The sequence below is a fragment of the Pan troglodytes genome, chromosome 3 (genome assembly GCF_028858775.2).
Source record: "Pan troglodytes isolate AG18354 chromosome 3, NHGRI_mPanTro3-v2.0_pri, whole genome shotgun sequence".
Classification (NCBI taxonomy): Eukaryota; Metazoa; Chordata; class Mammalia; order Primates; family Hominidae; genus Pan; species Pan troglodytes.
In genome coordinates this window covers 145,421,827-145,438,774 of record NC_072401.2, presented here as the reverse complement: position 1 = coordinate 145,438,774, position 16,948 = coordinate 145,421,827, and the positions used below count along the sequence as shown (strand labels likewise).

General features: G+C 37.6%; 1 protein-coding gene across 4 annotated transcripts in view; it reads left to right on the top strand.

Moving 5' to 3' along the window:
• GYPE (glycophorin E (MNS blood group)) overlaps positions 1-16,701 on the top strand; it is a 42,433-nt gene extending 25,732 nt beyond the window's left edge. For 2 of the 4 annotated variants that reach the window (XM_009448348.5, XM_063809049.1), the window contains exons 2-4: positions 6,156-6,254; positions 9,812-9,921; positions 13,193-16,701. In XM_009448348.5, the coding sequence (XP_009446623.2) occupies positions 6,156-6,254; positions 9,812-9,912 (200 nt within the window). In that variant the 3' untranslated portion in view covers positions 9,913-9,921; positions 13,193-16,701. Of the gene's footprint in view, positions 1-6,155; positions 6,255-9,811; positions 9,922-11,161; positions 11,357-13,192 lie in introns of those variants that run through there. The other 2 variants (XM_054683866.2, XM_054683867.2) reach the window with 1 other exon arrangement.
• Positions 16,702-16,948: the final 247 nt, after the last annotated feature.

Here is a 16,948-nt window from a genome sequence, read left to right as displayed (position 1 = left end):
TGGTTAGGGTCTTAGGAATCTAGGGGAGCCAAGTAGTTGTGTGAGCTGTTGTTATCAAATGTAGTTTTGAACATTCTTGGTGATTTTAAGGGATCATATTGTGGAAATTTGGTTTCCTTACCTTGAATTTTGAATGAAGCTTTAGCATTTGAGGATGTTTCTTTGGTTTCTCCTTCCAGGTAAGTGATTTTGTTTTTCAACCAGATGCTGGTTTATTTAATTTGAAGCTATTGATGAAATTCTTTAAATTGCCCCCGTGTGATTCTACTCTGGAATAACAAATTATTTTAAAGTTAATTAATACTAGAAAATATGAAAACTCATTTTTATGGGAACTATTGTTCCTTCAAGATGACACTGTTTTGTAAACTATAGGCTTCCAATAACAAGCCTCTGTGCCTTCCTCTTACCACTAAGCAAGCATGGGTATTAATTCCTACTGAAAGGCTTATGCTATCTTTTTTCCAGAAATGGAAGGAAAATAAACTATGAAAAAGGTCATTTTATAGGTCAGCTACCATTATGAGATTGTTGAGGAAATGATATAAAAACAATTTTTATCAAATTATCTTTAGGGCATTTATATGTTTATTTTCTTACTGTGTTGACTTAGGTGACTATAAGAAGTTGTATCAGAGCAACTGATTCTGGAGAATTAAAGCAAGTATTTCTAAGAACATAAGTGGCAACTTTCAATCTCAAATCAATTTGGCCACCAATCAGTTTTTGTAAGGATACAAATAGGACATAACATGCTCAGTTGGGACTTGGATAAAGTGTATACAATTTTACATCGAGGAAATTGTGTCAATGTGTTACCTTCAATGTTAGAAATTCCCAAGTTCTGACAATAGTTCAGAGGCTTGTTAAAAGCCAGAGTAGAGGCATGTAGATCCAGCTGGAAAGAGAGGCATTATGGTCTAAGTTAGGACAAATTTTAAAGCCAGTGTTAGGGTCTGAGTCCAGCTTTGTATACTTGAGTACAGTGTTTGATCTCTGGGGTTTCAGCCTTCACTTCAGAACAAAATTTCCACCAAGTGCTCTTTTACAGTGAGCAGTAGCTGTTGAAGAAGAAAGAAACTGTTGAAGAAGAAAGAAGTCTACTTATTTGCTAGAGTGTTACAATTGTTTTGATAAAGCTCAAAACTTATCTAAATAAGCTCTCTCTCCCTAAGCATCTTTTCATTTTTATAAAACAGTTACATATACTTTGCTTATAAATTTAAAATACTTTTCACCTCCTCTGACTTCATTTAAAATTAAAATAATTAAAGTGCCAATTTTAAGAGATGTTAGCGCCCATTGTTGGTTCTTTGCCATATTCTTTTGACAACCTGCTGTAATTTTCTGCCCCCTTTAAAGCCTCAGGCTATAGGCCTTCTCCACCAAAGGAATGTTAAGAAGTGATAAGGACCTTCTGTGAGCAGAAGTGGCTTGTTTGCAAAGGGACTGCTTATCTTGGCCACTCTTGAACACAAGATGGGACCCTCTACTGCAAAGCTCTGGCATGTTTTTTTTCCCCTAAGTTATCCTCCATACTACTGACAGTGATTTTCCCTAAATAAAAAACTGCTTCAAACCATTCATTGTCTTTCCACTGCCTTAAAGATAAAGTCCAAATTCTAGAACATGGCCCACAGCATTTGGTGCCTCACCACCTCTTCAGCCTCTCATTTGCTGTTCACCCATTTCTCTATTCCTCTCCTTCTCACACCTTGTGCTGCAGCCACATAGATAACCTGCAGTTTTTCTAACGTGCAATGATGTCTCAAATTCCAAGGCATTGCTGGTACCACACAGCCTGCCTGGTAAAATCCTAGACTTCTTTCAAGATAAATTCAAAAACACCTCCATGAGGTCTTTCTACCTCTCCAAGTAGAATTGACCACTGTCTCCTTTGTGTCCCCACTTCCACCACCATCCTAAAATACTTATTATACTTAGGTTAATAATTGTCGCTCTTACTGCACTGGAATTACCCTGAAAGGAAAGGCCATGTATTATTTATCATTATATTCCTACTACGTAGCCCACAGCATATACCTCCCACCCCAAAAAAAACCTTTTGTAAATAATTGAACAAATTAAGAAACACCCAAGGCCCCCAGTAAACATCAAGGCCTAAGGAATGCATATCTGGATTCTAAATAATCATAAGGTTTTACAACACCATGTTAAGCACCAGGGACTTCAGAGAGCTTTTAGTCTAAATCTTATTAGAGAGGCCAGCGAAGACCTCCCAAAGGAAGTGGCATTGAACTGAGACTTGAAAAGCCAGTAGTTAGGCAAAGATAGGGAGGGAAATATTTCAGACAAAGGGAGGAGATGGCACAAGATTTAGGACACGGAAAAGGGTATGGTGCAGTCATAGAGGGAACAGATGTGCAGAATGGCTGGTGCCCCAGAAGGGAAGGGAAGGGTGAAGCAATGAAGATGCGAGGCAAGCAGGACTGGACCATTCAGAGTCTTGCAGGTGTTCACAAAGAAAATTGCAGCACCCTCCCATAGACTGAAAACACCTCTCTACCGGAACCCCTGGAATTCTGACTCAGGTAGTCCCTAACATCCTGCTGAACAGTCAGGAAACTTGGAGGAATATGTATATTTGTACTGATAGTCAAAACTACTAGATGGCATTTACAGACTATGTTTTGCGTATTTTTATTTTTTACTTTTTGTTTTTTTTTCTTATGTTAGCAAAAGTATGCTTGCTATTGAAATGTTGAAAATATTTCATTGGTCTTAAAATGATGCTTATTTTTACAGATGCTTGCATTCATTCTGCATGTGCTATTTTGTCATTTGGTTTAATTTATTAAACAATTTTATTAATTGAATTAAATTTATTAATTATAAAATAATTTATAATTAATTACATGTTATTATTAATTATAAATTAATTTATACTTATAAAATAATTTATAATTAATTACATGTTATGATTAATTATGAATTAATTTATAATTAATTACATGTTATTAATAATTATAAATTAATTTATAATTATAAATTAATTTATAATTAATTACATGTTATTATTAATTATAAATTAATTTATAATTAATTACATGTTATTATTAATTATAAATTAATTTATAATTATAAATTAATTTATAATTAATTACATGTTATTATTAATTATAAATTAATTTATAATTAATTATATGTTAGTATTAATTATAAATTAAATTTATTATTTAAATTATTATGTTTACATTCAGATGCAATCTGAAAACCCATTTCTTCTCACACTGCTATATAGAAATAACTGAGACTGGGTAATTTATAAAGAAAAGAGGTTTAATTGCCTCATGGTTCTGCAGGCTATACAAGAAGCATAGTGCTTCTGCTTCTGGGGAGGCCTCAGGAAACAATCATGGCAAAAGACGAAGGGAAAGTAGGCATGTCTTACATGGCTGGAACAAGAGCAAGAGAGAGAGTGGGGAGAGAGAGTGTTGGAGCAGGAGCAAGAGAGAGTGGGGAGGTGCCACACACTTTTAAACAACCAGATCTTATGAGAAATTACTATGTCCACGTCAGCATCAAGGGGGATGATGTTAAGCAATGAGAAACCAGCCCCATGATTCAATTACCTCCCGCCAGGCCCCACCTCCAACTTTGGGGATTACATTTCCACATGAGATTTGGATGATGACACAGATCCAAACCATACCACTCACCTAATTCTTTCTCCATAAGAATTTGTCCAAGCATTTATAATAATTAACATTTCATTTAACACCTTTTATGAATAAAGCACTATTCTCATGCTGAGAAAATTCAAAATAATGGGATATGGAAGTCTTAGGAACAAGTTTTATGTTTCAGAAGAGCCCATTTTGTATCCACAGGGATAAGAAATGTGCACCCTAAATGTAAGTGGATTACACTGAACTGAAAGGTGTAAAGAAGGAGTGGAGGATTAAAAGGAGAAGCATGGAGAGGATGAAAGTTAGAAATGGAAGTGACAAGCACACCTGAGTGAAGGATGAGAGCTCCAGCTGCCTTTTCCATTTGTATTCCCATGTAGCTGAGCCAAAGGCTGATCTCAAGTTTATTGTTACATGCCCATTTAAGGCTTCTGGCCATTAACACTTTTGATTTTTTTTGGCTTGTTATTTTACTAGCTATTTTCATAACACTTTCATAGCTAAACCTACTTTACTCAGGTTGTATGCCTTTTCAAAAATACAATACATGGTCCATATTCCATTATCTACAAATAAGCCGAAGCTCATATCTAACATTTATTAAGAGAGATGGATTATTTTTGTTCATTAGTTATCTTTGTAAATAATTTTTACATACTTTAATTGACTCATAAAGATGTTTCTTTCTGTAATTTTAATCTTAATATTTGTTGAACTTCAAAATCCCTATCACCACGTTATTGTTTAAAAGCATTGGTTTTTATATTATCTTAAAAGCCATTATACCTGAGTGCTGAACAACTTAGAAACATTCAGTAATTGTTTTGCATGCTATTTAGTGAATTCATATGGCAATCGTTTATACACACATGATGGAATCAGGTGGCAGGCCAAGTTAAAGAGCAAGGCCAGAAAAGAACTTAAAAGAGAAGAGAAAACGTAGACAGTTTAGGAACAATAGATCATGCCTTCTCCATGATTTGGAGGTAAACTGATTACCTATCAGCTGATAAATAGAGAAAGGTTTTAGAACTCTTCCCTTGAGTAGACTAATGAGAGGTGTCAGAGAAGATGTTTTCTGTTGTTCGTGTGCTCTCCAGGAAACTTTGAGCATTCAGCTGGGGGGCCAAGTTGGCTACCTCTGAGAAGAAGCCCTTCCACCTCCACTCCATTGCACTTGGGTGCCATTCCCCTCATTTGAATGTCTCAAAGAGATGAGCAAAGGTACATCTACAGAGTTCAGGGTACTGACGTTTATTATAATGATTTATAACTCTCAGAAGAGTGAAAAACACATGAATGCACAGAATAGGAGATTGAAATATAAACCACAGAACATTCATATAATGGAATACTTTGCAGTCAGAAAAATCTTCTCATAGAAGAATATTTGACAGCATAGGGATATCTGTGGCATATTAAGTAGAAAGTCAGACTTGTAAACATTATATACATATTCACATATATTTAAACAACATGATCCTATATTTAGATATAACAACTAAAAGTTCAGATGGCTATATATCAAAATGTGTCAAATGTTCAACATTGCGTCGGCTGACTGTAGATGAATTTTATATTATTCTTTGTGCTTTCTTGGAGTTCCCAAATTTTCTTTATTGAATCTATATTACTTTTGCAATTTAAAGAATTTAATTTATAAAATTTTATAAAATAACTTATAAATTTGAAATGTATTGCATTTAAGAATAAAAAGTGTTTAATTACAGAAATAATTCACAATTTATTTAATGAGATTTTAAAAGGATATATGTGAGTCTACATTCTGATTTCATGTTTCCGTGCGTGGTTTTTTGTTTTTTTCAGACGGAGTCTCGTTCTGTCACCCAGGCTGGAGTGTGCAGTGGTGTGATCTCAGCTCACTGCAAGCTCTGCCTCCTGGGTTCATGCAATGTAATAGTGTTTTATTATTGTTTCCATTTTTATTGAAGAAGTAAGATTGTCCCTAGAAGATGGAGACACTGAGATATGGGACAGAAGTTTTGTTCTATATAATTATTATGCGCTTCCACCTTTCTTAGCATAGACAGTTTCCAAAATGCAACTTCAAGTTACCCCTTTATAAGCATAATAACAATAATACCCAACATACATGTAATGCTCTTTATGTGCCAAGTACTATACTAACACATGCACATCACATACACACACACCACATACACATATTTAAACTAATTTCGTTCTCACAATGACATTTTGAGGCAAGTATTATTATTGTACAGATGAGAAAACCAAGGCACACTTTATCTGTAAACCTCTGCCATGCAGAAATTCTGGAGGGGCTTCTGGCCCCTTAATTTTAAAATAAGGCCAATAATACAATACTTACCACACAGCAATTCTCTAAAGATTATGTAAGATATATACCAAAGCGCTTAGCTCAGGGACTGGAGGGATGTGAGGGAATTTGTCTTTTGCGATATGCTTTATGGTCCGCTCAGTCACCTCGTTCTTAATCCCTTTCTCAACTTCTATTTTATACAGAAATTGTGAGCATATCAGCATCAAGTACCACTGGTGTGGCAATGCACACTTCAACCTCTTCTTCAGTCACAAAGAGTTACATCTCATCACAGACAAATGGTTTGTTTTCATTTTTATTTTTAAATTGTGGCTCTGAAATCGCTTTTGTGATGCAACCCTATTTTAGGGGACCTGTCACTGCAGAGAAACTGACAAACACTGAGAAATGCGAGCTAAGTAGACACAGCCTAATAAGTAGACACAATTCCTACTACAGAGGAATTCTTGCCTCTGAAATATCTCACAGAAATCATACTGTGAGTTAAAGAAATTAAAACAATGTGGCAAAGCACAGAAATGATGCACGTGACCATGAAATAGTGGGCCAGATGAAGGGGACCTAATATTGCAGTGGTGCGGAGGGTCTGTGGGCAAACTGAGTTCAGCTCAGACCCGGGCTCAGCTCTATCCCCGCTGCTGACCCAGGGTGAGTTGCCCTGCAGGGTTTCTATCCCATTAATTTTAAAATGGGGCCAATAACACAGTACTTATCTCACAGCATTTCTCTAAAGGCTAAAGAAGAAGATGTATCTAAAAGTTATTAGCTCAGAGCCTCACACATTCTCAGTGACTGATAAACAATAAGCAAAGCTGGGTGCTGAGATAAGAGGAATCTGGTGGCAGTCTCTCTTGTTAGTTTTCAGGGGAGAAGAAGAAATTCTGGAGCTGCAGCTGGGAGGGATGTGGGAGATTTGTCTTTCATGATACGCTTTATGTCCATGCAGTCACCTCATTCTTGTTCCCTTTCTCAACTTCTCTTATATTCAGATAAGCACAAACGGGACACATATCCAGCTCATAGTGTTAATGAAGTTTCAGAAAATTCTGTTACAACTGTTTACCCTCCAGAAGAGGAAAATGATATGTTCTTAGTTTTAAATAGTTGCTCTGGAGTCATTGTTGTGATTGAACTCTATTTACATGAGCTGTAACTCATGACAGTTCTCAAGCTTTCGTGACAGAAAACCCATCTGTTTTACTCCAAAGCCCATATACCACCCACAACCATTAACTGTAACCAAGAAAGAGAAGGCAAGCCCCAATTAACCTTTGTACGTAAAGCCTAAAGAATGAAAAAATATACCTGAATCCTCAATCATCAAACAACGTAGTATATACTAAGTAATTTGTAATAATTAAACTCTAGAAAATTGTGTGGCTTTGGTAGTAAGAGAGCTTCATGATGTAAAATGGCAAGTGGAGACAGAGACAAAAGTAAGATGTGGACTGAGAGGGAAGGTTAGCACAGGTGGAACAGTAAGGCAACCATACTATCAATTGCTACTGACATAGAATCCAGAGAAACTATTGGCAAAAGCTCAAATGAGACACAGTAACAGTTTAGATTCAGACAGTGGCTGTGGCATAAATGTGGAAAATTGATAGCTGCATGATCCCTCTTTGCATGGGACTGGCATCTGTGTGGAGTAATGGCTCCATATGCCTCCTTTCTTCTCATTATTTTTACATTTTTTAAAAATGCATTGCTTCTTGTGGAAGTCAATAAGTGATTCTTCCAATACTTTCTCATTCCTTTCCCCTCAGTTATGAGACAATTTGCTTATTTCTCATCCATGAATACTTGTTGGGTCATTAAAAGTAGATACTGAAATTACTAATGGTAGGACTGACACATTACCTCATAAATTTTACTAGCTAGATGTTGAAAGTTGACCAACAACTCTCAAAATATGATTAAGAAAAGGAAACCCACAGAACAGTTTGATTCCAAAATGATTTTTTTCTTTGCACATGTCTTACTTACTTGGACTTACATTGAAATTTTGCTTTATAGGAGAAAGGGGACAACTTGTCCATCGTTTCCCTGAAGCAGATATGTTAATATTTGACAAAGAATAAAAGTCATTCCATTTTAAACTATCCCATTGCTTGTTTCAAATGCCTAAGAAAATGTGTCAATCTTAAAACAGAAGAGCATATGTTGTTAACTTTATTCACACAAAATTGTAAAGGCAAAGAAAATATTCTCTTTTTAAAATTAAAATAGGCATTTCTTATTTTTAAAAACATTTTGGGGGCCAGGGGCAGTGGCTCATGCCTATAATCCCAGAATTTTCAGAGGCCGAGCCTGGCTAATCGCTTGAGCCCAGGAATATGAGAACAGCCTGGGCAATATGGCAAAATCTATCTCTACAAAAAATACAAAAATTAGCTGGGATGGGGCATGCACCTGTAGTCTCAGCTACTTGGGAGGCTGGCTGAGGTGGGAGGATCGGATCGATTGCCTGAGCCTGTGAGTTTGAGGCTGCAGTGAGCTATGACTGTGCCACTGTACTCGAGCCTTGGTAAGACCATGTCTCAAAAACAAATACATAAGTAAATAAAAATAAATAAAAACATTTTGGAAATAGAAATACATAATTTGGTAATAGTTTTTCTCTTAAGTTAGATGTTTTACCTTTCTAACCAACCCTGAGTACTTGAAAGAAGCCTCATAAGAGCTTATAAAACAAGTGAACTTCCCTCTTCCCTCATGTAAAAAGCAAGGCATTTAAAATCATCTAATTAACTGGTACTGTATTTCAAGGGTAAATCTCAGCCTTGATTCATTTTTGGCCCAATGCAACCACTTAGGGACCATCTTGACAACCTCTGCTGAAGGGACATCCCTTCCCCTCACTTGAGTATCACTGTGTGTGCTCATTTGCTATTCTGCATTCTAACCCTCCCTTCACACGTGGCCGTGTCCATGGCTCACAGGGTAAAAAGCACAGCATAGAACTTCATCACTATCGCATACATTCAAGCTAAGTGGTCAAGAAGGCTGGGCAACACCAGCAAGAGGAAATGCTACTTTTACTTTTTATCAATAATAGGACTTTTAAATATTAATTAGGCAAATAAATGAGCCATTTTACCTTTATGTCTAGCCTTCCATTCTATTTACTTCATCTGGAAGCACTACAAATATGCTATAAATATGGAAATATCTCTTACTTGATTTCAATTGTTTCATTCCCAACATATAAATGACTTAACAAGCATTTTTAGTGACTATATTGGAGACTATGCATAAGAATACTGTGGAAGGAATAAAGCTTAGAATATAGATGACCTGCATTATAGTTATAATTCTACTTTTAACTAGTTGTCTGACCAAGGCTAAGTTAACCTTATTCAGCTTCTTTTCTTCATTTGTAAACTGTTTATACCAGTTTCTTTCCAAAATTATGATTCTATGATCTGTTCAATGCTCTTTTATATGTTAAGACATTGTTTTCTCTCATAATTTCCAAACTATGGGAGAATTTGTGGTTTTTTCCCCATATCTGAGGAGAACGTCCACTGAGTTCTTATCTACAGTTACACTAGTGAAGAACGCTGGGTCTGGAATCAGAAGCCTCAGGTCTTAGTTCTGTCATCAACTATTTGTGCGACCTTGGACAAAAGACTTGATCACCCACAGTCCCAGTTTCCCACAAGGTTACTGTAAAGCACACAGTTTTAAAAAAGACAAAATACACATAATAGTATGTTAATTGTACTTTCTATTAAAAGGCAAGGTGATGTTACGCTGATGTTATCTTATTTTTCAATTGTATGTGGTCATTTATTTCAGACTTTCATAATTTTGCCGCTCTCTTTATCTCCTGTAGGGATAACACTCATTAATTGGTGGGCGATGGCTCGTGTTATTTTTGAGGTGATGCTTGTTGTTGTTGGAATGATCATCTTAATTTCTTACTGTATTCGATGACTGATAAAGGTGAGAATTCAGTTTTTAATTTTGCTCTAAATACCAGTGTGAACAGCTCTAGGAGGGTTTATTCCTCTGAGTTCAGTTGAACTCAAAAGAGAAACAGAACTGCATAAAATTACATCTTTTTCAACTGGACACATAGAAGTCACTGTGTTTCTCTAGCAGAATTTTTTTTTTGCATGTGCCCAATTAAAGGGAACCTCTAAATATAAATCTGTCCCCCATTTGCCCAATGAAAGCTCTCCCTAAGTTTTGTCTAACTTGCTTTCACATATTTTGATGGATATTGAGGAAATATTAAGATGCTACTTATAGTATTTACCCTATTAGTGAATAAAATATTTAAAATAATATATTTACATATGTTTAAAACTTTGGGGGAGGCCAAGGCAGGAGGATTGTTTGAGCTCAGGAGTTTGAGACCAGCCTGAGCAAAAAGGTGAAACCTAGTCTATACAAAAAATATGAAAATTAGAAAGGTGTGGTGGTGCACACGTGTAGTATCAGCCACTCAGGGGGCTGAAGTGGGAGGATTGCTTGAACCTGGGAAATCAAGGCTGCAGTGAACTGTGATCATGCTACTGCACTCCAGCCTGGGCAACAGAGTGAGACCCTGTCTTAATAAATATATAAATAAATAAATAACAATAAACAAAATAAACCTTTTGCCTTTCTTAATTCTCACATATTCTGAAACAGATTTTTCAAATTTCCACCCATGAATTCTTAACATCAGTGATTTTTTTTGAATCATTAATGCTTTTTTTAATTTTTTTTTTTTAGACAGAGTTTCCCTCTGTCACCCAGGCTTGAGTGCAAAGTGGCGCAATCTCTGCTCACTGCAGCCTCTGCTTCCCTGGTTCAAGTGATTCTCGTGCTTCAGCCTCCACAGTAGTTGGGACTACAGGTGCGGACCACCATGCCTGACTAATTTTTGTATTTTTTTAATAGCAGAGATGGGGTTTCACTGTGTTGGCCAGGCTGGTTTCAAACTCCTGACCTCAAGTGATCCACCTGCCTTGACCTCCAAAGTGCTGGGATTACAGGTGTGAGCCACTGCGCCCGGCCCCAATTAGGGTTTTTATAAAGCCGAAAGAACTTGGCAACACCCCTAGGTACCCTTTAGAAGCCTCCAATTGGCTACACCCTATGAAGGATTGGCCTGTGACCAATCAGAGGCTGAAGTGGAGGCGTAGCTCATGGTCAAGCAGAGGCTGAAGTGGAAACTTCTGTCTTTTTATCACAGGCATGAGGATGTGGCCTGCATGCTGCCTGATCTTGCCTAGAACCAGCTTCACCTGCTGTTCTCTTGCTTATGCAAACTGGCTGCACCTGCTATTCCTTTGCTTATGCCCCAACCTTTGGCTATCCTAACTCCCTGTTCTCCTGCCTATTACTGTATTCTCTACTTCTAAATAAAAATAAAACAAAATACAAACTATTTGCATGTAGTATAGTCATGATTTGTTATTTCAAGCTATGTTTAAAATGTAAAGCCCATTACAGTAGGATAGATGAGAAGAAAGAAGGGTCTGAACAAAGCCAACAGCAGAGAACATGCAGAAGGGGAATGAAGACTCCAGCCTGGACTCTCATTAGGTGGCTGTCCAGGATAACATGAAGTCTCATGTGAAATATATTGGAAAAGAACAAGATTCAGTCAAGTACCCAAGGTGCCTGACTGCTGAAACGGCACTGTAATTTAAAAAGCAAAGACAAGTTTATCATACTGTGAGATCCTTGAGGGCAAGGACCAAGTTCTATTCAAATCTTTGTCAAAAACCAGATTCTTGATAGGCCTACTTTAGTATCCATTGATCTTAATTATAGTTCACCTGCCAGGAGTTAAGGTCCCTCCTCAACAGTAAAGAGAATGACAGGCACAGGGGTAGGAGCACATAGAGAAGGGCCTGACTTTCAAATGAACTCTGGAGAGCACTCATCACCTCCAGGACACAGCAGATCTTACTGAGATGGCTGGGTCAGAAATCTCTGAGGGACTCCAGGATGCCCACACCTCAGAAAGGACAGGTAAACAAGGGACCTGGGGTCCCAATGTGCAGCACGTTTCGTCTTCGAGTACACACCACATACATTCTGACTGCCTTATCCTTGGAGTCAGAAGGAGGAGTGTCTGAGGTCCTTTTTCTCCCATCCTAAAAACAGGACATAGAGCAGGCCATGGCCATATGCTGTATGCCTCCCCTAAGTGAGCAGTAAGAGATTGTCACAAATCTGCTATGTTCAACATCTGCATTTGAATAAATGAATGTTATTACCTCTCAAGGTGACTCCTTTGAATGTATAAATTCTAAAGTATTTCAGAAACCTCAGACATTACAGTCACACCATGATAAAATCTGGTAGGTCTGATGACAAGGAATGGTGTTTGTTGCATATTTAAAAGATTGCAGACAGTTCTACATTAAAGGTTCTTTCTGTGGGTGAGGGGGCTGTGGATGGGGGACATGCCAGGATATGTATAGAGCTTAATTTCACTTGGTGGGATTATAGCTAATTTTTGTCTTTTTCTTTATACTTTTTTTCTAGCTTCTTAATTTTCTGTAACAAAACTATATTACATTTTTAAAGAGGCAATAACAGAAGCCATTAACTTTTTCAAAACTAAATATATATATACATATGTATACATATATACATATAGCAACAAGGCAGTTGCTAGTACACATCTCCCTAACAGAGTTACATTAATCTACATGGGGTTTTACTTATAATTGACATAGTTACCCTAATCTATGCATTCTTTGACTATGTTGCATGTCTAACATGTTCCAGTGACCATTCAATTGTGGATTACAGAGAACTGTCATTGTCCAAATTAGAGGCAGGAATTTCAGTCCTGTGGGAAGCATCCAAAAAGTTCTTTAGCACAGATAGGTTTAGGAATAAAACTGGAGATCTTTTGAGTGGTTCTCATTTGTATAAGCTTGGTCCTGAACTTATCTGCCCCTTAGTTATTTTTAGAATTGATTTCATGCTCAGGTCAATCATTTCACAGTGAAGAATACACAATTTCTCAAACTGCCTTCTTTCCAAATTTTATGACTAGAGTTCAGCCTGAGTTCACATAATCAGCTGATGAACATCACTCAATGGAGCATATTAACTAGAATTGTTGTCTCCATCTGGGTCTCTTCCAAATGGTCTTGTCAAATGCTATCAGAGCATCATATATTAGAGAATATGTTATATCAGCCTCCACTTAAGTTACTCATAGATTGTCCTTTACCCTTCTCATGGCTCTTCTCTCTTGTAGGTGGTGTTATTGGTAACAATTTGCTCTGACAATAGCAAATAAAGGAAATTTTAGACCTGTATTATTCAACTGGATAAAACTGAAGGTGCAGAAGTGATTTCAAATATTGCCAACCAGGTGAAAATTATTTCCATTCTCAGCTGAACGCTATTACCTTTAAATCAGAAGTAATCAGTTTAATGTAAGTCTTACCTAAGTCTATTAAACTTTTTCTAGGCCTAACAAAGCATAAAAATGCTGTATATTTTAATGTCCTCAGATTAAAGTACCCCCATCTCTGAATATTTTGAAATTTTAAAAAGAAATCACTAAAAGGTGACCAGCAGAATTTATTCTTACTAAAAAGAATGGATGAGATTGCATGGAATATAGTAACAGCCCCACAGCTTGTCTCCCTGTCTCTACTCTTGTTTTTTGTATTCCCTCCTTCACAGAGCAATTTTTTCAAACTATCAATTAGATCATGTATTTCTCCTACTTAAAATCTCCAGTAGGTTTTTCACTGCACCAGAATAAAATCACCACTTGTTAGCATGCTCTCTGAAGTTCTGACCTGTCCACATGCTCAGCTCACCTGGCCTGCCCCCCTCAACCCTCTCCCACTCTCTCCTGTCATTAGGTTGCAACCACTGAACTTTTCCCCAAAACTCCAACATACTAAGCTTGCTCCTTTCTTAGGAACTTTGTTCTAATTTTTTCTCCTTTTTTTGCTTCATATCTTTGCTTGACTGCCTCCATATTATTCCTGTCTCACACCTTCAAGGAAAATTCTGATGACTGTATTTTTTATCTGCTTTGTTTACGATGTATCCTCAGAGCCCAGAATAATGGCTAGAACACAAGAAAACTCAGTAAAATTTCATTGAATGAAATAGGTCTTCCCTGCCTACGCAAGGCAAAGCAGCTTGTAGTCTTCTTCCCTCCTTCCCATTAATTTCTCTTTCATTTTCTTCCTGTGTTTTTTTCATAGCACTCAGCTCCCAGGAGTAGCCTCTTTATTTGTATAACTGGTTATTGGCAAGTCTCAATTCAGTAGGGTAAAAAAAATTAATTCTTTAAATTTGCTTATATTGCATGGAATATACTTTTCCTATTTCTTATTCCTATTCCCTAGAAACATCTTGGGGAGATAGGCAACTTTCTGGTCGTTTTTGTTTTTAAAATTTCAAAACATCAATCTTATATGTAAATGAAAGCTATACAGCTACTTTCTTTTCTCTAGGTTTTCTTGCCTCTGGGATTGGGATTAGAGGAAAAAAGCAAAGAAAGGACATTTTTTTACTTCACTGTTCATGGTGCAATTGTGTGCCTGACGGCTGTAGCTACTAACTTGGCTTACGTTGACTGGCCACTAAGGGACTCTAGGAGTCAGAATACAAATGCTGAGTCTCTCAAAGACGTAGAGAGAATTTCAGAGGGCCTTACCATGACACGGGGATTAAACTCCAGTTCTGCCCAATTCTCATCACGAAATCCTTATCCCATGCCTCATTGTGTTTGGTATCCCCTTGCCTAGTGGAGAGTCCTCCTGGGTAAAATCAGCAAGATAACTCTTCAGTCACATTCCATTTGATCCTTTGAATACTCTGGGGTCCTTACCCACCAAATGGATGGAATTCAGCTGCTCAATCACTGCCTTTCTCAGAACTCGGTTGTCCAACCACAATTCCCTTTCCCTTACTCAAATAGGGATAGGGCTATATTGGCAAAATGCCGCCCGAACAGACTGCTGACAGTAAACCAAATGTTAGTTTCTCTCATCTTCTTGAAGGCATTTACAGTCTTTGTAAGCTTTTCTCCTAGATTTTCCCTTTCCTGTTCCTGCTTAGATTCTAAGAATGAAGTGCATCCTTCTCCTTTTCTTCATCAGGTGAATGGGATTTACCCATTACCATATATTCACCACCAGGTCACTGACAAGAGACTCCAGTGAATCTCTTTCCCTCTGCATTCCTCTCCTTGTACAGACTAGAGGGTCACATTGTGTAAAGCCTAACATAGCCCTGCAAAGAGATCTGGCCCCCGCAGTGAGCACAAGCTCAGTAATTCTTTTTAGAGTGAGGTGGTAATCAGTGCCTCTTGGTTTCAGCCATGGTCCTAGTGGCTAATTATGGAAGAATAGGAATAGTTTCACAACATCCTGTAACATTGGCTTACCTGTATATTGTATGCCACCCATAACCATAAAGACACCAGGATTTAGGTTCCTTGAAGGTCATGACTATGGGTCCCTCTCTGTGGAAGAATACTGAATAGAAGAGAGAAATCACTCAATATGTGGAATGACTAATATGGTTTGGCTGTGTTTCCACTCAAATCTCATCTTGAATTGTAGTTCCAATAATCCCCACATGTCATGGGAGGAACCCAGTGGGAAGTACTTGAATCATTGCGGTGGTTTCCCCTGTGCTATTCTCATGATAGTGAGTAAATTCTCACATAATCTGATAGTTTTATAATGGAGCTTCCCCCTTCACTCAGCTCTCATTCTTCTCCTTCCTGCCACTATGTAAGAAAGATGTGTTTGTTTCCCCTTTGGTCATGATTGTAAGTATCCTGAGACCTTCCCAGCCATGCAAAACTGTAGATAAATAAAACCTCTTTCCTTTATAAATTACACAGTCTTGGGCAGTTTTTTATAGCAGCATAAGAACAGACTAATACAGTAAGTTACGACTAGAGGTGGGGTGCTGCTATAAGGTTACCTAAAATTGCAGAAGTGACTTTGGAACTGGATAACAGAAAGCCTGTGAAAGCAGCCGAGAGGGGGGTTGCACCATGCAAAGCCACAGGAGCGGAGCTTCCCAAGACTGTGGGAGCCCACCTCTTGCAACAGCATTACCTGGATGTGAGACATGGAGTCAAAAGAGATTATTAAGATGCTTTAAGATTTAATTACTGCCCCACTGGATTTCAGACTTGCATGGGCCTGTAGCCCCTGTTTTTGGCCAATTTCTCCTATTTAGAATGGGTGTGTTTACCCATTGCCTATACCCTCATTGTATCTAGGAAGTAACTAACTTGCTTTTGATTTTACAGGCTCATAGGTGGAAGGGACTTGCCTTGTCTCAGATGAGACTTTGGACTTGGACTTTTGAGTTAATGCTGGAATGAGTTAAGACTTTGGGGGACTGTTTGGAAGGCATGATTGTGTTTTGAAATGTGAGGACATGAGATTTGGGAGGGGTCAGGGGCATAGTGATGTGGTTTGGCTGTGTCCCCACCCAAATCTCATCTTGAATTGTAGTTCCCACAATCCCCACGTGTTGTGGGAGGAATGTAGTGGGAGGTAATTGAATCATTGTGGCGGTTTCCCCCATGCTATTTTCATGATAGTGAGCAAATTCTCATGAGATCTGATGGTTTTATAAGGGGCTTCCCCATTTACTTCTGCCATCATGTGAAAAAGGATGTGTTTGCTTCCCCTTCTGCCACGATTGTAAGTTTCCTGAAACCTTCTCAGCCACGCAGAATTGTGAGTCAATTAAACTTCTTTCCTTTATAAATTACCCAGTCTCAGGCACTTCTTTATAGCAGCATGGGAATGAACTAATACAATGACTGACTGACTGGAAAAATTCAAACGTTTTCTTATGAAAATTGCGAGAGCAATTAGAAGATCACACCTCAAAAGTATTCAGTACATTCATACTGTTTTTCAAAACATTTAACTTGTTCAAAACTCATTCCACCTTCTGACCAATAAACTTCTATTCAACTTCTTATGCACATGCATTTCAAATTGCATCATTTTCA